The sequence below is a fragment of the Stegostoma tigrinum genome, chromosome 5 (assembly GCF_030684315.1).
Source record: "Stegostoma tigrinum isolate sSteTig4 chromosome 5, sSteTig4.hap1, whole genome shotgun sequence".
Lineage (NCBI taxonomy): Eukaryota > Metazoa > Chordata > Chondrichthyes > Orectolobiformes > Stegostomatidae > Stegostoma > Stegostoma tigrinum.
In genome coordinates, this window is record NC_081358.1 from 84,901,257 (window position 1) to 84,929,082 (window position 27,826).

Below are 27,826 nucleotides of genomic sequence, written 5' to 3' on the forward strand. Positions count from 1 at the left end.
CGTCTTCCCTGGACTGACCTATCCCCTCCCTACCTCCCCACCTACACTCTCTCCACCTATCTTCTTTACTCTCCATCTTCGGTCCGCCTCCCCCTCTCTCCCTATTTATTCCAGTTCCCTCTCCCCATCCCCCTCTCTGATGAAGGGTCTAGGCCCGAAACGTCAGCTTTTGTGCTCCTGAGATGCTGCTTGGCCTGCTGTGTTCATCCAGCCTCACATTTTATTATCTTGCCATTTTTGAGTGTTTGCCTTGAGATTGTATCATAATTAGAACACTAATGATGAAAGTAACAAAGTGTGTCCGTTGGCTCCTGGTTTTTCTTACTCTCCCAAGCTCTGAAAGTAATAAAGAAACAGTCTGATTTACTTTGTTTACTGTATGAAAGTTGACAGAAATGTAACTGAAATTATTTTATCAGAGTGTTTTGGTGGAGTAAACGTAATTGAAGTTATGTGAGCAGCTGCTACCTAAAGAGCTCGTCTGGTCTGTCATTGCAAATTTTTGTTAAAATCGAAAAGACCTAATTATATGCAGCCTGCAAATCAACTTGATCAGTGGAAGAAATCTTTTTCCTGTTCGAAGCGAAGCTGAAAGTTGTGAGATTCAGCAATATTGAATACACTACAAGGACTCTCAGGAGACTTTGACTGCTTATTGAACACTGCATTAAAAGATAGCATTGGCCATTTGTTTTAACTATTTGAGTCAGCTCTCGGTAACACAAATTACATTTGGTTTTATTCTAGAATTTAGGCAATGATGTCTTTAGCCTGCAGACAAAGCTACCTGATGCCCCATGAACAACAAAGTTGGGAACAAAATTAATTATTCTTTTCTGGCGCACATCTGTTGCCCTCAACACCAAACCTGTCTGAAGACAAAATGTAAGCTGTTCGTTGTTTCTTCATTCAAATTGTTTATTCTTTCCTCTCAATACACTCGGAACAATTTATTAGTTGAACTGAAAGAAATTCAATGCTTTAAGAGGATCAAAATACTGTATTTGACCTAATACTGTTGAATATTTCAAGAGGAAGGTATGTTTATTACTTATTTGGAATAATGCTAATTAGCTGCATGATATGGGCGTTTAAATGCTGAATATTTCTTACTATCACTGAATATTTCCTGCTGTTTTACTTGTCAGGATTTGAAAAATGCCAGCTGCAATGAATGACAGCACTACCGTTAATTTAAAACACATTGATATGGCTTAATTTCCAGGGACCTAGCAATTCAGATTCATATGCGACTTCACACATTGATGGAATATAATTTAGTGGTTTAAGTAATGCCAAGATGATTGTCAGTACCTGAATAATCATAAAAAGCAAGGCATGTTCTAAACAGCTTGCCGCCATCTAATTTGCCGTCTTAGTCCATTTTAGGATAAGCCTTTCAATAGTTGTCTCTAGTGTGTTAGTGTATAGGAGCTGAGCAGTGATGTATGTTGTTTGCATATCATTCAGATCACCTATAGAGAAGATGCTTCTAATTACACACACTACATTTATTAACGGAACAGATGTGATCATTGAATTGCAAGCAAAGTGTTATCGCTGTACCTCACTCTCCTTTCTTTTGCACTGCAAATTACTCCTGGCACAAATAATGTTAAATGTTCCCCTCATAAGTTGAAGTACATGATGTATATTGCAGTGAAACAGGCACATGCATTAAATTATGACAACAATATCTAAATATGGTGAAAAAAAAATCAAAACCTGGAAGTGACATTTTAGGGCAATTTAATTTGTCGATGTTAAACAAGCATCGAACCTATCGAAATTTTACAATTTAAAATGCGTCCAAGTTCGCACAGACGTTAATGATAATGAACGGTAATTTGCCTGGTCTTCCCACACAATTGCACCACTTTCTTTTCAACACAGCTAACCGCAGCATGGCATAAGCAACCCAAGGGATCATGTAATTTTAAATGCAAATTACATTCAGTGCAACTCAACTTTTGAGTTCATTGCAAAAAACAGTTGAAGAGAAGCTGGTCCTGCCATAAATCTAGACACAACACTAAGATGATTGAGGCATTCAAGAGGGCATTGGATGATTATTTGGATTAAAAAAAGTAATGTGCAAGGCTATGAAGAAAAAGCAGGAAATTGGCACTAGGTAATGATGCTCATTTAATGAGCTAGTACAGGCGCAATGGGCCAAGTGACCTAGTTTGTGCAGTAACTCTTCCATGATTCTGTGATGATTTAATCATCATTTGAAATGTCTGCTAATTCAGTTTGCTTGCAGGCTTTCAACTTAAACATGAGTACAGTTTTGTTTGAGGCATTTAAAATGGGATCTTTCACAGATAGTGATTGACTGACTGCATTTTTGTGTGTGAGATAAACGTATTCGACTATATTAGTTAATAATCATTCAAGAAAGTAGTTTTTGGTATATAAACAATTGTGATATTAAATGCTGTCCATTTGCATTGGTTCATGGATAATTGAATACTGTATCACCAAACATAAAAAGACAAAGAACAATACAACACAGGAACAAGCTCTGTGACCCACCAAGCCTGCACTGATTCCTAATCCTGAAAAATATTTAATCCTCAAAGTATTTATGTGGAAATATGAGAGGAGAAAAGTTCCTCAAAATGTGTGATCAATATCATTACCCTCTGTGAATTAAATATAAACTTCCGCATACAAGTGTAACTAACAAGATATGTTGCAAAATGCCCTGCTTTAGCAAACAATATTGTATTATATCTGCACTCTGCTCATAGCCTCTGCTCGAATGGTTATCATTGTTGATTTTGGAACTAGTGTGAATTTAATTGCTATTTTTATGCTCAATTTCAGTGACACCCACATCAAATGCAACTTACTTTAATATTATGCTCAATCTTGACATACCTGACTGAATAAACCTTATGGTATCTTTTTGTTAGTTCCTCTTGTGACACTGGTCTTCTCAGGTCTTCAAAGGTGCCAAAATTGAACATCAAAGGTCAAAAGACCTAACTGTGAAAGTGTTGTCAAGGAATGTATTGGCTATAAGCAGGCAATTTAAAAGGCATTTAGAATTGCAGGTGATGTTGGAGTAGAATGTAATTCTGACCACTGGATGAACAGAAAAAGGAAAATGCAAAGTATATTAGCCTTCTTCGTGTTTGCTTTATTTTGACAGTTTGAGGGCTCTTCAAATTTCAAGTGCAAATTGCTTCATTATTGAGAAAAATGATACCTAAGTTCTTTCAGTGTGAAAAATGCTTCCATGATTGCAAATAAGTACTGCTCAGAAAAGCAGGAGATTTAAGAGTGTTCATTAAAGACTGACGTCAAAAATCCCACGACACCAGGTTATAGCCCAACAGGTTTATTTGAGGACAGAAGCTTTCAGAGTCTCACTCCACCTGAAGAAGGAGTGAGACTTTGAAAACTTGTGTTGTCAAATCAGCCTGTTGGACTATAACCTGGTGTTGTGGGATTTTTCACCTTGTCCACCCCGTTTCGACATGGGTACGTCCACATCATTAAAGACTGAGGCATAATATGCTGAATGCCAACTGTAATCTTACTTCGATTTTAAGCTTTAATGACAGATATTCATAGTTTATCTTTCTGCCAGAGTAACACCATTGTATTTGGTATTAAAGCACAGTGCAAGCAGGGCACAAGTAGCATTCCCACCACCACCTTTGATCAGATTCAAAGCTTGCCACTATTTTTGCATCAGAGATTCAGGAAGCAGATCGGTCCCTCACTGGAAGGATGTGAGAGTTCACAAGCACTCAGAATTCAGACTCACAGTACTGAATCTATACATCAAGGCTTTAATAACTTGTGAGCCATACAAGTCGCCCACAGCATGAACCACATCCAAAAAAGCAGTTCCAGATCCACCAGAGCTAACAGTGAGTGTTTAAATTTTTTACAGAGCCTTGAGGAGCAGCAATGCTATGGCAGGTGTAACATTGTGTCTTTAGGTTTTGCTTCCCATGATCGTGATTACCCGGGGTTCCCCTCATCAGTTTCATTTCTACAGCCCATGTGATTACAAACTCCTGTCCACCAACCATGACCTTTTATTTTTACATGTTCGGGCAGACGTCGCTTTTGGTATCTTGTTACGAGGCTCAAAGTAAAAATGGCACTGAAGATTTGTTGATGAGTCAGAATAAGCCTCTTTTTCCCACATTATACTTTCTTTCAAACTATCTCAACATAATTCCTGAAGTGTGAATATGTGCAGGTTTCACATTATGTTTTGGTCTGCATTAAATTTCATCTGTAATTGTTATGTGGCATATCACAGAATGTTTATGTTTCATTATTATTTATGATCTTTTTTGATTTGATTTTGTTTATGTTTATGGTGTGTGCATTTTACTTGCAAGGACAACATTTATTGCCAATCTTTAATTGCCCAGTTTACAGATGAATTTCTGCAGTGAATTTTGTAGATAGTACATACTGTAGCTACTGAGCATTTTTGGTGGAGGTAGTGGATGTTTGTCGATGTGGTCCTAATAAAACAGGCTGTGTTGTCCTGGATGGTGTCAAGTTTCTTGAGTGTTGTTGGAACTGCACTCACCCAGGAAAATGGCGAGTATTCCGTCGCCCTCCTGACTTGTGCCTTGTAGATAATGAGCAGGCTTTGGTGAATCAGGAGGTGAGTTACTTACCATAGTATTTTTAGCCTCTTGTAGTCACAGTATTCATGTAGTGAGTCCAGTTGAGTTTCTGGTCAATGGTAACCCCCAGGAGGTTAGTGAAGGAAGATTTGGTGATGATGACACTATTGACAGTCAAGGGGTAGTGTTTAGATGTCTTTAATTGGAGATGGCCATTGCCTGACATTTGTGCAGCACTACTATTACTTGCCAAGCCTGGGTATTGCCCAGATCTCGTTACATTTGAATATGAACTGCTTCAGTATCTGAGGAGTCATGAATGATGCTGAACACTGTGCAATCATTGGCAAACGTGCCCAATTGTTATCCCCCTTATGATGGCCTGAACATTGATGAAGCAGCTAAAAATAGTTGGGCCTAGGACACTACCTTGAGTGTCCATCTGTAGTGAGTTGTTTAATTGTCCACCATCATTCACAACTGGATGTGCCTGGACTGCAGAACCTTGATCTGATCTGTTGATTGTGGGATCACTCAACTTTGTCTGAGTGTTACTGCTTATACTATTTGCACACAAGTGTTCCTGTTTGGTAGTCTCACTAGGTTGATACCTCATTTTCAGGTATGCCAGATGTTGCTCCTGGCATACTTCCCGCACCCTCCATTGAGCCAGGCTTGATCCCTTGGCTTGATGGTAATGGTTGCATGGGAGATATATGGGCCATGTGGTTGCAGATTATGTGGGAGTACAATTCTGCTGCTGTTAATGGCCCACAATGCCTCATGCTTGCACAATCTTGAGTTGCTAGTTCTGTTCAGATTTTGTCCCATTTAGTACGGTGATAGTACCATACAACAGGAGGCGGGTATTCCGAAAGTGAAGGCAGGACTTCATCTCCACAAGGACTGTGCGGTCATTATTCTTACTGATACCATCATGGGCAAATGCATCATCAAGCCTCACATTAGTCAGGATGAGGTCAAGTACGGGACAGCATGGGAGCTCATAATGCTAGGGACCTAGATTCAATTCCACACTCGGGTGACTCTCTGTGTGGAGTTTGCATGTTCTCCCTGTGTCCAAATGACTTTCCTCTGGGTGCTCCGGTTTCCTTCCACAGTCCAAAGATATGTAGGTTAGGTGGATTAGCCATGCTGAAAATTATCTCAAGTGTTCAGGGATGCGTAGACTGGGTGGGTTAGCCACGGGGAATGTGAGGGGTTATGGGATATGGCAGGAGGCTGCGTTTAGGCAAGATGTTCTTCAGAGGTTCGGTGCAGACCTAATAGACCAAACGGCCTCCTTCAGCACTGCAGTGGTTCTCTGATTCTATGGTTCTGTGCAGCATTGAAGATGCAGATGTGTCCTGTAACTGGATCAGAGATGTGCCAGGAGTGGTCTTAGAGGCTGACCAACATCAGATGCCACTAATGTTTGGAGTACAGCGTGTGTAAAGTCAGTGCCCCTCAAGTCCACCACAAGATGTTGGTTTCCAACATGGACGTTGTTCAGAGCAAGTCGAATCCACCATACATAGTCTCCTTACCGGGTTTTATCAATGTCTCTTTTCCCTGGTGAGATAAGAGGCTGAATATAAAATAAGGCGAGTTGTGTTGTTAACAGGGCATTTAAAAAGCGTTAATTCCCATCAATTAGCATCTCACCATTACCTAGAGAGAACCTCACCATGCTACGTGAAAAACATAAAAAATGGAATGAGATTATCTCAAACTGAGATTAGCCTCACCACACTTCTCACCTGATCCTTCTCCAATTCCTGCCTTATTTCACATCATGCAGATCCTTATAAGATTTTGCCCAAAGTTACTATTCATACTGTGTACAACAAGCAACTTAACTTGAGCTGTTCTTCAACCTAATCAAGGAAGTATTTGTCAGAAACATTTGTATTTGCGTTCTTAATAACATCTGATAAATGTGCGTTCCCAGTCCACTGTGGGATAAAAGTTGTCCATAAAGTCATGGTTAAATTTCACATTAATATTTATGTAACAAAGTAATTTCTAAGATTATATTCAGTTGCCTGAGATTCTCCAAAAATATTATCCAAGACATGTATTGCCACAACGAATGTGTTGTTATAAAGTTGTGTAGCGTAATCATGAGATAGCAAGAACTGCGGATGCTGGAGTCGGAGTCAATACAGTGTGGAGCTGGAGGAACACAGCAGGTCAGGCAGCATCAGAGGAACAGGAGAGTCAATGTCTCGGGTTGGGACCTTCAACAGGACCCATCTAGGACGCTAATCTCCAGGTATGTTTTATGCTGTCGAAATCTATTCAGATTCATTCAGATCCCAAGGTTGACCAGATCCTATCTGGTCCTGATGAAAAGTCCAGACCCGAGTCATCAACTGTCCTGCTCTTCTGATTCTCCCTGAGCTGCTGTGTTCCTCTAGCTCCATAGAGTAATTGCAGATTGGAAGGCCAGAAACTAAAATTTGTTTGTAAAAAAGGGTGATAAAGGAGAAGTTGTGTGGCTCCTTTAAGAGGTCAAATGCTTTCCTAAGCAGACAGATTTATATGGGAAATGCGTCTAAGCAGCTGAAGAGGTATAGCCAGTTCTGAAATTGAAACATGTATCAATTGGCTGTATGATTAGAAACTTTAGGCTTGTTTTGATGTTCTGGTAACTAGCTAGAATCAGCTAATTGATTTAAACCAAGCACTCAGCAATTGAAAGCCAGTTGAATTTAAATCTGATGGTTTTGACAACCTCAGGCCAATTCTATTGTGAGAAAATTGATATGTCATCCAAGGTATAAAAGGAGAATGTTTTTGAAAATCGTTGTGAGAGTGAACTCCCATCTGAGAAATAAGCAGTTAGCTCTCACAAAGAATCACTAAGCTCCTGAAGAAAGCACCATCTATTTATAAAAGGTACCATGGCCTTTCTAGCTAAGAGTCCTCACAGAAGACTTCACAGAGAAAACATTCCTGACAGCCAGAATAGGAGAAGAAAGGCACTTATGACTTGAGAACAGCAGAAGAAGGGTGGGTAGACTTGGAGAGACAAAGTTTTAATTAATTTTCTTATAACTTGGGCTCATATAAGTGGGACTTGTGTTTTTTGGAACAGCATATCAGTAGAGCTTAGTTCAGTTAGGGAATAATTAGTAGTTAATTGGGAATTGTTCATTTTGTTAGTAATTCTGTTAATTTGTTCACTGTTAGGGTTAAATAAATAAGTTGTTAATTGTTACTTATAAAATGACGATCAGAGATTTTCTTCAATTTAATTCTTCAATTTTTTTCCTTTCTCCATAACAGTTTAACAGATTAGGCAAGGTGAAGCGAGATTCTCTGGATCTTTCAGTTTTAATTATTAGAAGGGGACCTGTTCTCCCACTGTAACAGATTTGGAGCTTTTGTTTTCATTTTAAGCATCATAGGGGTTGGGCCTTTCCATCTGTAACAGCTTGGGGGCTTGTTCGGCATCTGGCCGGTACAGATTCAGGATCTGAATGAATCTGAATGGATTTGGACAGATTTAAACAGACTTGGGGATTAGTGTCCTTGATCTTCAAATAAAACTTTTAGATCAGAAAAATCTGTTTGATTTCAGTTACTTGTGGTTGGTTAAATCAAAGGTGAAGGAACTGGCTTTTAACATTGCTAAAGAGGTTCTGGAATTTGAAGATGCTTCCCAAATTTGCGAAGGAGTTGATATAAACAGAGGAAGGATATACTTTTAGAATTAGCGAACAGACTACAGTTGGGTTTAATTAGGGAAAAGACATGGAGTTAGTCAAGCACTTAGGTATACCAGAGAAAGAGGAAAGTGTAGGGGACCTAGAAAAAATGAAATTGCAAAGAAGACAACTGGAGTTAGGGAATGAGAGGTAATAGGAACTGCAGATGCTGGAGAATCCGAGATAACAAGGTGTAGAGCTGGATGAGCACAGTAGGCAGCATCTTAGGAGCAGGAAAGCTGACGTTTTGGGCCTAGACCCTTTGTCATGAAAGGCTCAAAATGTCAGCTTTCCTGCTCCTAAGATGCTGCTTGGCCTGCTGTGTTCATCCAGCTCCACACCTTGTTATCTTGGAGTTAGAGAATGAAAGGGTTTGAATTATAGTTACAAGCAGAGGAAAGGCAAAAAGAAAGGATGTTCTCATTGGAAAAGATGAATTTGGAACTAGAAACAAAAAGACTTCAAATGGGAGAATGAAAAGTACAAGGGAAAGTAAAGATGAGCAAACTCATTGTAGTTAACAGCCTGATAGGGATATTTTCAAATATGTCCAAACATTACCAAAATTCGATGAAAATGATATGGAAACATTTTTTAAAATTTCCTTCGAGAAACTGGCTAGGCAGATGAATTGGCCAGAGACTGTGTTGGTAATGTTAATTCAGACCAAGTTGGTAGGCAGAGCTAGTGAGGTGTTTGTAGCGCTGTCGGAGACGTGTCAGGAAACCATGAAGAAGTGTAACAGGCTATTTTGAGTGCCTTCAAATTGGTACCAGAAGCATGTAGACGACAGTTCAGAAATATAAGGAAAGAACCAGGTCAGACTTATATCAGGTTTGAAAGAATTAAACATGGCAATTTTGATAGATGGGTGAGAGCATTAAAGATAGAATAGACATATGAGTCTGTTAAAGAGATTATTTTGCTGGAGGAGTTTAAAAGCTTACTTCCAGAAATGATAAGAACTCATGTTGATTAACAGAAAGTTCAAACAGCAAGAAGAGCTGCTGAGATAGTGGATGAATACGCGTTAGTGCATAAATCGAAATTTCATTCCGTGAGGGATAGAAATTGGGAAAAAGAGAGCTCCTTCAATTAAAAACAAAAAGTCAAGCACAGTTTTCCACAGGTGAAGAAAGAAACCCAAGAGTATAAAAGGGAGGTGAAAGCCCTCGGATGTTTTCATTGTAAGAGAGTGGGTCACAAAGTTTTTGTGTTGGTGGTTTAATAAAGGCACTAGGAAAAAGGATATGGTAAAAGAAATGAAACCAGTGGTAATAGTTGAGGTAGTGAAGGAATTCCTAAAAGAAGTCGAGGAGCTGCAGGAGAGTGCACAGCCTAGTCGTGGGGCTGGGTAGTGAGATGGTACCTGATCTCCACAACCTGTGGGTAAAGTATGCTCAGGAAGAACAGGGGAGAGATGATAAAGAAGTTAAAATCTTGAGAGATATGGGAGTTAACCAGTCTGTAATAGTAAGTATCACTCCTTCTGAAATTTTACGTGAGAGAGTGATAATCTGTAGAATAAATGGGGAAAGATTTAACGTTCTCCTGCGTAAGATCAGGCTGGAAAGTCCAATCAAGTCTGGGAAGTGAAAGTGGGAGTGATTGAAAGGATGTCTATTCCATGAATACAGTTTGTTCTTGGAAATGATCTAATAGAATCAAAAGTGAGAGTGACACCTCGTAGTGGAGAAGCCGAAGGAAAAGCAGGGAACTGAGGAGTTAAAAGAAAAATACCCTCGAATTTTTCCAGGCTACATGGTAACAAGATCTTATAATCATAAGTTAAAGCAAGAAGGAAAAACCAAAGAAAGATACAAAGCAGATGAGGCCGACTTAACTGACATCCTACTTGATGAAATAGTAAAAGAAAAATTTGAGCAGGTAGAGGATCAGACAGAGGTGTTTAGTTCTGAAAAATTACTGCAGTTACAACAAAAAGATGAGGCAATAAAAGATTTATATCACAAAGCCTACACAGAATATGAATCCAAGATAACAAAGTGTGGAGCTGGATGAACACAGCAGGCCAAGCAGCATCTCAGGAGCACAAAAGCTGATGTTTCGGATCTAGACCCTTCATCAGAGAGGGGGCTTGGGGAGAGGGTTCTGGAGTAAATAAGGAGAGAGGGGGAGGCGGACCGAAGATGGAGAGAAAAGAAGATAGGTGGAGAGGAAAGTATAAGTGGGGAGGTAGGGAGGGGATAGGTCAGTCCAGGGAAGATGGACAGGTCACGGAGGTGGGATGAGGTTAGTAGGTAGGAAATGGAGGTGCGACTTGAGGTGGGAGGAAGGGATGGGTGAGAAGAAGAACAGGTTAGGGAAGTGGAGACAAGCTGGACTGGTTTTGGGATGCTGTGGGGCAAGGGGAGATTTTGAAGCTTGTGAAGTCCACATTGATACCATTGGGCTACAGGGTTCCCAAGCGGAATTATGAGTTGCTGTTCCTGCAACCTTCGGGTGGCATCATTGTGGCACTCAGAATGTATTCCCGAATGTTATTATCTTAAGGATAGAATCCCAAGGTAAAAATTGAGACTTCAGCAGGTTAGTGAAAAGGAGGAAGGGTGGAAGTTTACCAGATTGTGTTGTCGGCAGTATACAGACTGGAAGTGTCGCAGGTAGCACTTGAATTACTTGTAGGAGGTAATCTAGGATTGAGGAAGACGCAAGCTAAGGTACAAAAGCACTTCTATTAGCCTGGATTACACAAAGATACGGTCGAATTTTGTCGTGTCAAATGTTAGGAAAGCCACAGGCAGTAATAAATCCAGTGCCTTTGAAGCCAGTTCCCATATTTTAAGAACCTTTAGAATGGGTTATGCTTGATTGTTTAGGTCTCTTCCCTAAAACCAAAAGTGGGAACCAATATTTGCTAACCATAAAGGATATGTCTACCAGGTTCCCGGAGGCAATTCCATTACGGATTGTTAAGGCAAGAAAGGTTGAGGAGGAGTTGCTTGCTTACTTTACCCATTATGGGCTATGCAGGGAGCTTCAGTCAGACCAAGGGTCCAATTTTACCACCAAACAATTTAAGGGGGTCATGGATACTTTAGGCATCCAACACTTGAAATCAAGTGTGTACTATCCTGAATACCAGGCAGCATTAGAAAGGTGATATCAGACCGTGAAGACTCTGCTGAGGGCTTATTGCCAGAATTACCCAGATGACTGGGATAATGATATCCCATTTTTATTGTTTGTTGTTAGAGATGCCCCAAATGAATCAACTCAGTTTATTTCATTTGAGCTGCTATTCGGACGCAAACTAAGAGGGCCTTAGAAATTAACGAAGGAAGTCAGGGATCTCACAGTTGGATTGTGTAGCTGAGGTGAGAGAAAGATTAAACAGATTAGGTGAATTAGCTAGACAACATCTGAAGGTGACACAGCATCTAATGAAGCAAGGAACAGATAAAAAAGTCTAAAATTCACACATTTTGTTCCATGGGGGTAAAGATTTGGTGCTGATACAAGTGACCGGAGGTCCCTTCAAGGCAAGTTTTAGTGATCTTTATCAGGTTGAGAAGAAGTTGAGTCAAGTGAAATCTCCAGTAACAATGCCAGAAAGGAAAAAAATCTTTATTGGGAATGTCATGTGAATATGCCAAAACCTTATTATGGCAGTGACAGGGATTAGTTACTGCCCCTTGGAGTTGAAGCAGGGAATGCTGTTCCAATAAAACAACACCCCATGGGCTTAATTCTCTTAACACTGCACAGATATGGAAGGAAGTGGAAGCAATGCTCCAAGAAGACATCATCAAGCTGAGTCAAAGGGAATGGAGTTCGCTAATTGTATTGGTTCCCAAACCTGATGATACTGAACAAATCTGCATGGACCATTGGAAAGTCAATCAGACTCATACCCGATTCCAAGGGTGGAGGACTATGTTCACAAAGTTAGACTTGCTTCATGGTTACTGGCAAGTACCTTTGTCAGAAAGAGCGAAAGAAGTTTCTGCGTTTGTAACCAGAAATGCGCTGTATCAATTTAAAGTAATGCCTTTTGGAACGAAGAATGCACCAGCCACATTTCAAACACTTATGAACAGAGTTGTAGTAGTATTGATTAATTGTGCCATCTACAGAGATGACTTAGTGATCTTTAGACATTCATGGAAAGATCACATGGTACATTTGGCAAAGCCCCTTGAAAGACTATGGGAGGCATAACTGGTTATCAATATAGCAAAAACTGAATTCACGAAGGCAGAAGTGATATTTTTGGGACATAATGTTTTGGACATGGAAGGATGACTCCATGGAATGTGAAGACGAAAATCAGTGTGAAAATGACCCCAATCTGAGAAGTAAGCATTTATCTTTCAGAAGGTATCACTAAGCCCTCTAAGAAAGCACCATCTGTTCATAAAAGGAGACATGGAATTTCTAGCTAAGAGTCCTCACAGATGACTTCACAGAGAATCCATCCCTGACAGCTGGATCAGCGGAAGAAGGGCATTTATGACGAGAACAGCAGAAAAAAAGGTGTGTAGACTTTGAGAGACTAAGTTTCAATTTATTTTCTTATTACTTTGCTTTATCATAAATTGGACTTATGCTTATTGGAACAGCATACCAGCAGAATTTAGTTCTTTTCTGGAATAGTTAGTAATTAAGGGGGAATTATTCAGTTTGTTAGTAATTCTATTAATTTGTGCACTATTGGTGTTAAATAAATAAATTACTTGTTTCTTAAAAAGTGAATACCAGAGCTTTTCTTTCATTTAACCTCCTCTTCTCCGTAACAGTTTAACAGATTAGGGGAGGTGACGTAAACTTCTCTGGGTGTTTCAGGTCTAATTACTAGACAGGAGTCTCTACTCCTGCCATAACAGATTGGGGGCTTGAATTTTAATTTAACTTACCAGAGGGGTTCGAAAACCCCTTCCGTGACAGTATCCAGGTAGAGTTAGCTGTATGGAATGTCTTAAGTGTCAAGTATTTATTGTTTTATTTGCTCCTTCGCATTTTTGATGCATGTTTTTTTCAATTGTTTTTGCCTCAACATTGTCCTTTACATCCCTGATACATTGTTGTACATTGTCTAGAATGTTATAATTTGAGAATTGGTTATGAAAATTAAGAAAATTATTTTAAATATTCAATTACTTTTTTCCCAGAAATTTTCACTCGAAGATAATTCCTGCAGTAGCCACAGCTTTTAGGGAATTTTATAAGTCATATACCAAATGTACATCTTAAGTGATAACTGATCTCCTTGGATTTGATGGCAGATTCAGATTGTCCTAAAGGAAATGAGAATTCATTTCAGAACATGAAAAAAAATTTTAAACATAAGACTCCCCAAAAAAGGAAGCAAGCTAATACATTCTTAATTTTTAAGAGGACGATCAAACTTGACCAAGTTAATTGAAGATCTGTTATCTGAAAATCAGCACCAGATGAAAGAATTGAATCTGAAAATAGTATTGTAAAATGCAGGCTATGGGTACATCTTTACAACAATGAATTGGAGACTTAGAAAATAAAATTTACTTGACAAGTATTCTAAACTTATTTAAAAATAAGAAATGGGGAGGCAGTGGCATAGTGCTAATGTCACTGGGCTAGCAATCTCGCACTCCAGAAACTCAGGCTAAAGTTCTGAGGACCTGGGTTTCTTTGCTAGCATGACAGATGGTGAGATTTCCATTCAATAAAACAGAATCTGGAATTTAAAACTAGTCTAATGGCAGCCATGTAACCAGTGTGAGTTGTGGTAAGAGCCCATCTTGTTCACGAATGCACATGAGGGAAGGAAATCTGCCATCCTTACTTGGTCTGGGTTGCATGTGACTCCAGAACCAGAGCAATGTGTTTGACTCTTAACTGTTTTCTGAAAAGGTCTAACAAGCTACTCAGTTTTAGGGTAGATATAGGAATGGGTAATAAAATCCAACCTTGCTAATGATGCCCAAGTCCTATACAAAAATTTTTTTAAATGCCCATTAGCAAGAGTGACTCCATAGCACCATTACTGAATTAGTTGCCAGAGTCCAAAATGATATAGCTGCGAGACTAGGTATGCATAACATACCAACAATAGGGAAAAATATGCTTGCTGTTGTCCTCATTGAATCTACCTGTCATGGATGTGACTGTCCATGACTGTATTGGTAAGACTGAACACTGCACAGTCACTGTGAAGTTGAAGTCTTGCTTTAAATTGGGCATACTTGCATTACGTTGTGTGGCTTCCCCATTGTGCTAAATGGCACACACCTCAAATGGCTTTACCAGCTCAAAACTGAACGTCCATGATATGCTGTGGGTCTTTAACAGCAGTATTGTATTCAACGACAATCAGTAACTTCATGGCTAGTATGTCCCCTGACCTACTATTACCACGAACCTTGGATATCAAACCTGGTTCAATGTAAAGTGCATGAGTGCCTGCCTAAAGATGAGGTATCATCAGGTAATGTAAAGGTCCAATACATGATAACTTGTATGTCAAACAATGGAAGCAGTGTGCGATAGACAGGACAAAGCCGTTCCTACAGACAACAGATCAGATTTTGACTGTTCTGCCACTTCCAGTTGCCGTTGGTGATGGAAAATTAAACAGTTTACAGGAGGTGAAAGCCCCTCAAATATCTCCATTACCAGTGCAAAGAATAAGGTTGAAGTATTTGTAACAATCTTCAGGCCAGAAGTGGATAATCTATCTTAGTCTCCTCCTGAGATCTCCAGCCAGTTTTCTAGTCTTCAGCAATTTGATTCACTCCACATTATGCCAGGGACAGCTGAATGTGCTGAATACTACACAGGGTATGGGCCCTGACTGCATTCTGTCAAAAATACTGAAGACTTGTGCTGCAGAGGCTCCCAGCCAAATTGTTACAGTGCAGCTCCAACATTACCAGCATGTGCTATGCTCAAAAAGCAAGGCAAACCCAAATTAACCAATTACTATCATACCAGGGTACTATCGATCAGCAGCAAAGTGATGGGAGTGAATATCAACCCTCGCAAAGAAACAACCTGATCACTGACACTCAGTTTGCATTCTACTGGTCATTCAGCCCCTGACATCATTACTGAAACTGCTCAAGCGTGAGCAAAAGAACTGAACTCCAGTTCAGAGGTGAGATGAGAGGTACTGCCCTTAACATCAAGGCCACATTTAATCAAGCATGGCAGCAAAGAGCCCTAGCAAAACTAAAATCAATGGGATTCAGGGGAAAGAAACTCTCTATTGGATGTAGTTATAGTTGGCACAATGAAAGGTGGTTATGGTTTTTGGAGGTCAGTGATCTCAATACCAGGATACCTCTGTAGGAGACCTTCAGGGTAATGTCCAAAGCCCAACCATCTTCCGTTGCTTCTTAAAGTCAGAAGTGGGAATATTCACTAATGATTGCACAATGTTCAGCACTATTCATGACTTCTCAGATACTGAAACAATCTATGGCTAAAAGCTGCCAATTTTACACAGTATGTAGGCTTGTACTGATAAGTGGCAAATTACATTCACACCACATGTGCCAAACAATAACCATCTCCAATGAAAGAGAATATAACCATCATCCTTTGATGTTTAATGGCATTACCATCATGGAAACCCCCATTGTCAACATCCCAAGATATACCATTGACCAGAAACTAGACTAGTCCAGTCACACAAATACTGTGGCCGCAAGATCAGGTTAGAGGCTTGGAAATCCTCAGCAAACAACTCTCCTTCTGTCTCCCAATGACTGTTCACTACCTACAATGCATGACTCAGGAGTGTAATAGAATATTTTCAACTTGCCTGGATGCGTGCAGCTCCAACAATACTCGAGAAGCTTGACAACATCCGAGAGAAAACAGTCTGCCCAACTGGCACACCATTCACTACCCTCAATATTAATCCCTCAATGACCAATGCACAGTAGCAGCTATGTGTACCATTTTCCAAGATGCACTGCAATAACTCGCCAAGATACCTTTGACAGCACATTCCAAACTGTGACCTTTACCACCTAGAAGGGCAAGGGTAGCAGATACATGGAGCACCATCACCACAAGCTCACCTTTTAAGCCACAAACCATGACTTGGATCTGCATCATCATTCCTTCACTGTCACTGGCTAAAGTCCTAGAACTCCCGTCCTAAAGCACTGTATTCACCCCTACACCCCGACGACTTCAATTTCCAAAGGTAGCTCACCTACACTTTGCAGGGCCTAGCCAGCAATTCCCGCATCCCATTTTTTAAATAATAGTTTATCGACTTTCAATAAATTTTAACAATACTTACAGTAATTATTGCAGGAAATGAGGGTGACATATGAAATTAAAAAGAGATTCATTATTAAATGGGGAGCTGTATTAATGAAAGCAAAATACTACAAATACTTGAAATCTGAAACAAACACAGAGAATGCCTTAGAAATTCAGCAGGTCTGGCAGCATCTGTGGAGAAAGCGAGACAGTTAATGTTTCAAATTTGGTCTGATTCTTCTTCAGAACTGAAAATGTGTTAGAAAATGTGGATTTAAATACCTCTGATAGAGGAGGAGAGGTGAAAGAATCAAATGGTTTAGAGGCCCAGTGTAAAAGACGAAAGGGTTATAAATGGTGGTGAAACAGAAAAAAAGATATAAAATTGGGTAAATTAAGGTGTGTTAGAAAATAGGTCCTCTCTGCTGAGAGAGAGAGAGTATGTGTGTGTGTGTGTGTGTGTGTGTGTGTGTGTATATGTGTGTGTGTGTGTGTGTGTGTGTGTGTGTGAGAGAGAAAATATGTCTGTTTCTGAAGTTACTGAATTTAATAATGAGACCGAGAAGCTATGAAGTGCTAAGCAGAAAGTAAGGTGCTGTTCCTCACACTAGTCCTGTGCTTGTTTGGAGCATTGCAGGAGGCCCAGGACAGAAATGTTAGCATCAAAGCAAGGTAGGTTATTGAAATGGCAAGCAACTGAAAGGCCAGCGTCATTCCTATAGAGTGGAGCCATTCATAAGGAGATCACCCAGTCCATGTTTGATCTCATTGATTTAAAGGAGATTACACTGTGAGTAGTAATATTAATGAGTTCTGTATGATTTATATTTTAGTTAAGGTGCACTAGAGCACCATAAACAACAGGCATCAGGACTTCACTGGACGGTGAGATTGTGGACAGAGGAGGAAAAGTAATAGAAGTTAACACATTACAAAAATCTAATAAGTATTATTAGGAACATTAAAAGAGTTAGATCATGAAGGAAATGTTGAAAGTGAGTAGAATTATCAAAACATCACCAAATGTCTTTTGCAATTTTGATGTTGTGGTATTACTTCTATGCACGCAAATTAGAAGAAATTGTAGGGAAAGTGAAATGTAGTTGTTGGACAGTGATACATTGCAATAATTTGTAAGGAAAGAAGAGAATATGAAGATATTGGATCAATTAAAGGGACTGAGGTCCTTAGACTGCTGCAAAAACATTAACCTATCAGATGCCAATCATGAATTGATGAAGTAGATTTTAAAAGCTTTTAGAAGATGCCTAAGGTCTCTATAACAGTCAGGTTCAGAAGTTATTAAATCCCTTGTGCTTCAGATGTAAAAGGCTGCAGCCGTCACCGTAATTTCAAAGATATAAAATCTTGTAGATTGCTTGGATTGACAGGCTATCTGTGCAAGTTAAAGGAAAAGATAAGCTCTTGTTGAGCAATTTGAAATGAGTTCTATGACATTAGCTGAAGGGTTATTCATACTGTTATTATGTTGTAAACACGTGGCTGAGTTTCAAAAGGCACAATTATCTTCACGAGGATGTTCGAGGTTCTTAATTTGATTGACACTTTAAAGTGACTATTAAAAGATTTGTTGTCTTTATCATGGAGTTTGACTCAAAGTTCGTTTTTATAAGAGATTTAACCATTTGATATCTCAAAGCCTTATATGAGTTTTATGAATGAAGACCTGTTTCATTATGAGGTATAGGAGTAAGGTCTGTATTAAATTGTTAGAATTCTCTGTTTTTTTTTCATCTGGACATGATTTTTATGGTCTGCCCCTAATGGATACTGTGTAAATGGTTGTAGAAGTGACAGGAAGGATCTGAGGGGCAGAGGTGAATGCATGCGTTGGCACGGAAGATGTGAAGAGTCAAGTGTGGTAGTGAGCATATTGGGTAGAAAACCTAACAGTTGGAACAGCATTCCAGTGAACTGAGACAGATATTGCAACTAATCTGCCAGCCAGCATACCTTTGTCATCCTTCAGATACACCTTTCCCTCCACCTTCTTGTCCTAGAGCAAAAATTGTGAGACTTTTTAACCACAGCATCCCAGCTAGTTTGGAAATTTATTGATTTGAGCTTTGGTAGTGAATATCCAGCCTCTAGTACTAAACTGTGATGATGGTTGGAGTGAGGTTAATCATCTCACAGGTACCTAATGTGGTGGTATTTTGTCATGATAGTTTATTCCACACCTTGTTCATTTTGTCACAGTGGGCTAATTTTTTATTAGATTAGATTCCCTACAGTGTGGAAACAGGCCCTTCGGCCCAACAAGTCCACACCGCCCCTTGAAGCATCCCACCCAGACCCATCCCCCTGTAACCCACACACCCCGAACACTACAGGCAATTTTAGCGTGGCCAATCCACCTAACCTGCACATCTTTGGGCTGTGGGAGGAAACTAGAGCACCCGGAGGAAACCCACGCAGACACGGGGAGAATGTGCAAACTCCACACAGACAGTCGCCCGAGGCTGGAATTGAACCCGGGTCCCTGGTGCTGTGAGGCTACAGTGCTAACCACTGAGCCACCATGCCGCCCCTAATCAAGCACTTTAGATTAATTACCCGAAATAATTAGCAGTGAGCTTATCATGGTTAATGGAGCTTGATGTTGTCAGGCATAGCCAAAAGGCAGTAATTGCCAAATCAATGGCTAAAAGAACCTTATAATATGTAATCACATGTAAAGTATGGACCTTTGAAAAATATTTAATTCTTCTACAATATTGAGTATTTTGTGCATCAGCAACACCATGCATGACCAAAATATTTGTGTCATAATGTAGAAATTGTCTAGTGAATGGAAACAAGGGAAGAAGATGGGTATGAGTCACAAAAACTAAAATATTACAATAATTGAAATTTGTTTTGTTGAAGACAATCTAGTAGGAAATCCGCTTAGGAAATGTGCCAATGAATATGAATAAGAGATGGCAGCAGCTTTAGCTGTCAGTACGAAGGAGTAGATTAACTGTCGTATGATATGATTACAAATAGAATCCATGCACTTAGCATTTAGAAATGCTTTCAGTGAACTGTGATATATTCTATGTTTAGCATATTTTATGAAGGTCCTTTTCATATTATTGTTTTGAGAATCCGACTTATAAAGTGGAGGAAAATGCATTTTAATTTTTAAAGTTCTGTGACATTTTCTAAGGTCTGACAGTCATTTTGAATGTTGAATTCAAAACAGCATTCGCAAGAAGTCAGAGACAACAAAGTGTAGAGCTGGATGAACACACCAGGTCAAGCAGTATCAGAGAAGCAGGAAACCTGATGTTTTGGGCCTAGACCCTTCTCGAAACGTCAGCTTTCCTGCTTCTCTGATGCTGCTTGGCCTGCTGTGTTCATCCAGCTCCACACCTTGTGGTCTCAGATTCTCCAGCAGTGGAAGTTCCTACTATCTCTTCACAAGAAGTCATGTGATTTCACCAAATAGTCACCTGGGAGCATAATTGTTTAGGTGTTTTCTGACTTGAGTGTTAAGACTACGAAAGAAAGAGAGAAGAGTTAGGCAGGGACAGAGTTGCTGTTATTAGCAGCCTTCAAGCATTGGGAGTTGGAGAGAGGTCTTGTGGTGAAGTCAGTGTGAAGAAAGCTCCAGTCACAGAAAGCTGTTGGCTGTTATGGAGGAAGAAATACTCCAAGGCTTTTGAGCCATGAATGATAGCAAAGATCTGAAGAAACAGAATCTGCTGGAGAAACTCAACAGATCTGGCAACACTGGCAAAGGGAGAAACTGAGTTAGTATTTTGAGTTCAGTATAACTCTTCTGTGGAACTCTCAGTACTAATGAAGTCATGGATTTAGGCAACCTACATTAAGTAACAGTAAGCTGAGTTAGCAGTTTATTTTAAGAGTTTTGGGAAGCAACATTACATGAAGACGAAAGTATCTAGTGGATGCACAGACAATTGTGCCAATTGGAGTGTGTTTAGAGCTATGCCAGTCAAGTGAGAAGCTTTAGTATATGGAGAGATGGCTCTGCATTAGGATTTGAGTGTCTATAAGGATATTACGGTGAAAAAAGGAAGGCATCTTTATTTCTGATGTTTGCAATAAGTTCATTCTAGTAACTCTTGTCTGGTGTAATGAATTTCATTTATTTTCTTTTACGTAAACAATTTTTATGTTCTTATCTGAGAAGTGCATTGACAGCCTCTTGTGGATATGTTCAGTGACTGACCTCAATGGTAATTAAATAGAAAAATAAAACTTATGGTCTTTCAAGCCAGAGTCACAGTGTGGTCTGCCATGTCCAACATTACATAAACTGGAATCATGACACAGTACAAGCAAGATTTCACATGTATATTGAGTATAGCATGTGGGCATTAATTTGATCAGTGTCCTTTCTTTCAGATATCAATATGGCTGGTGAACCCAAGCCTTACAGGCCCAAATCTGGAACCAAGAGGCCTCTGTGTGCCCTTTACGGGTAAGTGACCATCATTGTTACAATCCCTGTGCAGACTGTTAGCTTTAAAAAGAATAAATTTCAATGGAATATGAGTGTGTTGGCAAGCGTGGTTATCAATTGTCCATCTTGAACTGTCCTCTCAGAATCAACCACATTGCTGTTTTTCTGAATTCACATGTAAGCTGACCAGGATAGGATGGTAGTTTTCCTTCCCCAAAGAAAACTAGGGAACCACATGGGACTGGTTCACAATTGCATGATAATCATTCAGTGGACATCATTATTGAAACTAGCTTGCAATTCCAGATTTTGTTTTATCAACTAACTAAATTAATTAATTGAATTTAAATTCCACCAGGTGCCAAAGGTAAGATTTGAACCTATGCCCTCAGAAGGTGGCATGTGGGTCTCCGGAATGCTAATTGAGGAGCCGGAACATTGTATTCATGTAGAAATGCTGATTGGCTGGCCTTGAAAAGCTAGCTCTCTTTTATAGTGAACGTGAACAGATATTGTGAAACGTAACTATTTACAACCTGACATTTTCCTCAACCTGTTGGGACTTTGGTGACTATCAGTCTCTGCATTGTCAACATAATTGTCTCTGGGTGAGAAAACCTTGCAGTCTCTTTCTAGCTAAACAGTCAGGTCTTCTCTGAATCTTTAACAGTCAGGTCACTGAGGCCTGCTGTTAGTCTTTAGAAAGGGTTACGTTACGTGCTTCATTTTATACAAAAGAAGCAGTCCCCAAAAGTAACAATCTTAAAATAATCTCACGTTTGCAAAATTTTCATGAGGCAGATGTTTTTTGCAGAATACAAAAGTATATAGATGCTACAGTTCATCTGAATTGTTTCATTCAAAAACATGAAAAAGATCTTTCAAAATTTATATAAATGCTCAATGTAAATGTTTCTTGGTAGATCTGTTGACATGATTTAACTTATTTTAATTTACTTAACAACACCATTTTTGTCTGTTGACAAAAATGTGAGTTGACATGAATTGTGAAATGACCTTTCCCGTGAGATCAGAGAATTACACAAACTTTTCTGTATTTCTTCTATGATCCAACATATTACTATCTATCTCTTTTGGTTTTGAAATTTGGTAAAGAATGCAATTTGCTTCATGAAAAGCTTTATCAATTCGTTCCACATCAATTATATTACAGCAACAACAATCTATTTGAATAAAGCCCCTTTAATTGGATATACTGAGGTGCTGCACATGAGTATATGACATTGAGCCACATGTTAAGTCAGATAGTCAAAAGCTTTGTCAAAAAGATGAATTTTAAGGAGTGGCTTAAACTGGGCAGTTAAGATACTGAGGCAGAGGGTTATAGCAACTGTGCTTCAGAGTTTTCAGGTCCAGGTTGCTGAGGAAAAGGATAGTAAAGCTGGAGCAATTCAAATAGGGAATGATCAAATAGCTAGAATTAGAGAAATGCAGATTTCTGGAACGTGTGGGGAATGGGAGAGTTGACAAAAATAGTGAGGAGGAAGCCCGTGAAGGGATTTAAACATGAGAATGATAAATTGAAAATGTTGCTAGACCAGCAGCTGACATCAACAGATGAAGATGAAGGCAAAGTTGGACAATTTTACAAGAATGGAAACATTAGGCCATGTTACAGAAGTAGAAAGATTTCAGTCTAATGGTTCCTGTGTATTTAAGGTCTGAAGCTCAACTCTGGGTCAAATATGAATCCACTGTTCCAAACAGACTGGCTTAATCGCACGCTGTTGCCAAGGAGAGGAGTGGTGTCAGCATCTAATAAAGCTTATTCAGAACAGGCACCAAAAGGATAGCAGAGATAACAAAGTGTGGAGCTGGATGAACACAGCAGGCCAAGCAGCATCTCAGGAGCACAAAAGCTGACGTTTTGGGCCTAGACCCTTCATCAGAGAGGGGGATGGAGTGAGGATTCTGGAATAAATAGGGAGAGAGGGGGAGGCGGACCGAAATGGAGAGAAAAGAAGATAGGTGGAGAGGACAGTATAGGTGGGGAGGTAGGGAGAGGATAGGTCAGTCCAGGGAAGACGGACAGGTCAAGGAGGTGGGATGAGGTTAGTAGGTAAGAAATGGAGGTGCGACTTGAGATGGGAGGAAGGGATGGGTGAGAGGAAGAACAGGTTAGGGAGGCAGAGACAGGCTGAGCTGGTTTTGGGATGCAGTGGGGGGAGGGGATGAGCTGGGCTGGTTGTGTGATGCGGTGGGGGAAGGGGAGATTTTGAAGCTGATGAAGTCCACATTGATACCATTGGGCTACAGGGTTCCCAAGCGGAATATGAGTTGCTGTTCCTGCAACCTTCGGGTGGCATCCTTGTGGCACTGCAGGAGGCCCATGATGGACATGTCATCTGAAGAATGGGAGGGGGAGTTAAAATGTGGTATACTGTATCCATTGTACCCGGTGTGGCTTCCTCTACATTGGGGAAACCAAGCAGAGGCTTGGGGACTGCTTTGCAGAACACCTCCGCTCGGTTCGCAATAAACAACTGCACCTCCCAGTCGCGAACCATTTTAACTCCCTAAGCTGTTCATCCTCTCACCTATCCCTTCCTCCCATCTCAAGTCGCACCTCCATTTCCTACCTACTAACCTCATCCCACCTCCTAGACCTGTCCGTCTTCCCTGGGCTGACCTATCCCCTCCCTACCTCCCCACCTATACTCTCCTCTCCACCTATCTTCTTTTCGCTCCATCTTCGGTCCGCCTCCCCCTCTCTCCCTATTTATTCCAGAACCCTCTCCCAATTCCCCTCTCTGATGAAGGGTCTAGGCCCGAAATATCAGCTTTTGTGCTCCTGAGATGCTGCTTGGCCTGCTGTGTTCATCCAGCTCCACACTTTGTTATCTTGGATTCTCCAGCATCTGCAGTTCCCATTATCTCTGATACCAAAAGGATAGCCTCAGTTTTCCTCAAATATTTAATTTGAGGAAATTTCTACTCATGCAGTATTAATGTTGGATGAGTAGTTTCATAATTTAACATCAGTAGAGCGGTTGAAAGATCCAATAATAAGTCAAGTCGGATGTTCATGACTGACCATTGTATTTTCAAGCCTCATCCCAGCTCTTCCTAAAATCTCGGCAAGAATCCATTCCTCATTCCCCTGTTGCTGAGTAGACCCATACAAATTTACAGCTCAGAAAGATCTCAGGACCACTACATCACCAAATTGGTCCTAGCAATCAATGGACACATGAAATTTGACAGACAAATTATATAAATAAGAAAATTATATGTGGATCGAATAAAAAAAAATCAGTAAAAATGTCAGAAGGACCTGACATGTCTTCTCGCCCACCCATCCCTGGCAAGTTGTCATATGTATTTATAATCATGTTATAACACATGTCTGGAGCAGGTGGAACTTGAATCCAGGCCTTCAGGCCAGTATGAATCCCTCAGGAGGATAGAAACGTTAGATGCAGCTTCAATGTCATGATATTCATGACCTGGCAAACAGAGGAAAAGTCAGAAACCCAATGTCAATAATATTCATTAAGATGGATAGTTTAATTTGAAAGTACTTTCTTCAAATGTCATTCTGCACTTTACATTTGCCGTGAAGGTAATGGTTCAGATATGTTCTGTATCGCTAGTAAGTGTAAATTTTTGTAGTGATTAACATTATTTTTGTCAATTCAGGTTTATTCTGCAAAATGTAAGAACAGAAGTTGGTTATAGAGTGCCTTTAACTTTTTCCATAGCATTCGATGGGGAGAAGTGGTGGTGGTGTACTGGCAAAGTCACTGGACTAGTAATCTTGTGCCCCAGGGGCATGGGTTCGAATCCCACCATGACAGATAGTGAAACTTGAATTCAATAACGTCTGAAATTAAAGATGACCTGAATAACAACCATGTAGAATTGCCAATGATCATAAAAACCCATCTGTTCTTAAATGAAATCGGCTATAAAGTACCTGCTCTGACCAACATGTGGGCCCAAATCCATGGCTATGTAGTTGACTCTTAAATCTTGAGGAAAGGAATGAAACCAAACAGATCACCAGCATTGGCCTAGCTACCAGAAACAAACACAACACTGTGCGCTGCAAAGCCCTCCTCCATCTGGAGCCTTGTGACATCTAATCAAGCAAAAGCATGACATTGTCATACATGGATTCAGACTTTACAGACCATGTCCAGTACATAAGCATCACTATTCCACTAGAAGTAATCACTATCAGACAGAGTCAGGATGGAAAGTCTTGTGTATCAGGAACAAACATTGGCAAATAAACCTCCTCTGACTTAGCTGCTGCTTCCACTCTCTTTGGCCAATGAGTTAATGTTTTTTTTCATGTTGGACACCACTTGGATTAAGCATTGAGATGACAGGGATGTGAAATGTAAAAGCAGTAAGATCTGGGTATGACTGGTACTGGGCTCATTACTGCAGGAGTTCCTCAGGATCACGTCTTAGGTGTAACCATCTTCAGTTGCTTTATCGATCATATTCCTTTGATCATAAGGTCAAATAGGGGAGTATTCTCTGATGGTTACATGATGTTCAGCACTATTCGCCACACCTCAGATACTGAGGCACCCTGTATCCATATGCAACAAGACCTGGACAGCCCCAAAAGTGCCAATGGCTATCTCAAACCGGAGAGAATCTAGCCATTGCCCCCTTGACATTCAATGGCATTACCATAACTGAACAGATCAATATCTTGTGGGTTACCATTGACCAGACACTGAACTGGATTGGCTAAACAATTACTGCAACTACAAGAAAATGAAATGTAGAAAATAGGAGCAGGAGTTCAGCTTTTCAAGACTGTTCCACCATTCATTAGGATGTTGGCTGATTGTTCAAGTCAGTACAGTTTCTGCTTCCACCCCCGTATCTTTTGATCCCTTTTGCCCCAAGTGTTATATCCAAGTCCTTTTTGAAATTGTAGAATGTTTTGACCTTGACTGCTTTCTGTAGTAGTGAATTCCAGAGGCTTACCACGCTTTGCATGAAGAAATTTTTCCTCTTCTCAATCTTAAATAATTTACCTTTCATCCTTAGATGGCGACCCTTGGTTCTGGACCCCCTGCCACCAGGAACAATCTTTCTGCATCTACCCTGATTATTTCTGTTAAAACTTTATTGGTTTGTGTAAGGTTTCCTCATTCTCCTAACTTCATAATCCTAATTAATTCAACCTTTCCTCATACCTTAGTCTTGCCATCCCAGGAATTGGTGAAGCTCTGCAACTTTCCCTCTATCACCAGCACATCCTTCCTCAAATAAGGAGATCAAAATGTACTTAGTATTACATGCATAGACTCACCACAGCCTTGTATAATTGTAGCAAAGACACCACTGATCCTTTACTCAAGTTCTCTCACTTACCATTTGCCTTCTTTACTGCCTGCTCACCTGCATGCTTAACTTTTGTGACTGCTATGCAGTGACACCTAGATCTCATTGTACTTTCTCTTCTCCAAATTTACAGCCATTCATGTAGCTTACCTTCCTGTTTTGCTAACAAGGCAATAACCTCACACCTACCAACATCAACCTGAATCTGCCATACATTTGCCTGTTCACTGAGTTAGTGCCAATCACACTGAAGCATCTCTGTATTCTCATCTCAGCTCACCCTCCCACCCAGCTTTGTGTTATCTGAAAGTTTAGAGATATTAAATTTAGCTCCCTCGTCAAAGTCATTAATAAATGTTGTGAATAGCTGGGGCCCAAAACTGATTGCTGTAGTATGCCAATAGGTATTGCCTGCTATTCAGAAAAAGACCTAAAGATTTCAAATGTTTGTTTCCAGTCTCCCAATCTGTTTTTTGTCCATCTCAGTACACTCCCTCCAATCCTTTAACTTTACAAACTAATTTCTTATGTGCAACATCATAGCATGTCTTCTGAAAGTCCAAATAAACCACATCCACTGGCTCAATCTCACCATTTCGGTGACTTACATCCTCAAAGCATTCCAGTCTACCTGTCAAGCATTAGTTACCTTTCATCAATCCATGTTGACTCTGTCAAATCCTGCCACTGTTTTTCGAATGCTCAACTATTAATTCTTCTGTAATTTTCCTCAATTACTGATGTCAGACTGACTGATATACAAATCCTTGCTTTATTTCTTTAAATAGAGGGATTATATTAGCTACCCTCCAATGTAGAATCTGTTCCAGCGTAGTTCGAATCTTGGAACATGACTACCAGAACTATTTCTCAAGCCATTTCCTTAAGCACTCAGGGATGTAGATTATCAGAGTTTGGGGATTTATCGGCTTTCATTCCCAGCAATTTCCCAACACTAATTCCTGAGTAATATGAATTGCCTTCAGCACATCCCTCTCTCTAGACCCCACGGTCCCCAGCATTTATAACATGTTATTTGTGGCCTCCTTTGTGAACACAGAACTGAAGTCTGTATTTATTTGGTCAAGTATTTTTTGAGCATGCTAGAGACTAGGAATTCTGTGGAAAATAACTTGCCTCCTGTCTCCCCAGAGTTTGTCCATCATCTAAAAGCCATAAGTCAGCAGTGTTAACAGAATACTCTGCACTTACTGGGGGAGTGCTGCTGCAACAACACTACAGATGATATCTTTAGAACCATTTAGATGGTACCATTGAACATACCATCTAGATTGAAGCAGGCCACATTATGGCACCCCATTCAACACCCTCTATATTCATTCCCTTTAACATCAACACTGTGTGTACTGTTTACAAGATGCAACGCTGTAATTCCCCAAGCTCCTCTGACAGCAACTTACAAACCTGTGAAACTATCATCTGTAAGTTCCCCTCCAATTCACACTTCATGCTGGCTTGCAAATATATCACTGCTCCTTACTGTCAACACTGTACTGGAACTC

The 27,826-nt window shown here is 40.1% G+C and overlaps 1 protein-coding gene across 5 annotated transcripts in view; it reads left to right on the top strand.

Moving 5' to 3' along the window:
- The window catches only part of LOC125452014 (RNA-binding Raly-like protein), a 797,454-nt gene that overhangs the window by 544,892 nt on the left and 224,736 nt on the right, over positions 1-27,826 (top strand). For all 5 annotated transcript variants that reach the window (XM_048529893.2, XM_048529894.2, XM_048529892.2 and 2 more), the window contains one exon: positions 20,915-20,990. In XM_048529893.2, coding sequence (XP_048385850.2) covers positions 20,915-20,990 — 76 coding nt within the window. The remainder of the gene's footprint in view (positions 1-20,914; positions 20,991-27,826) is intronic.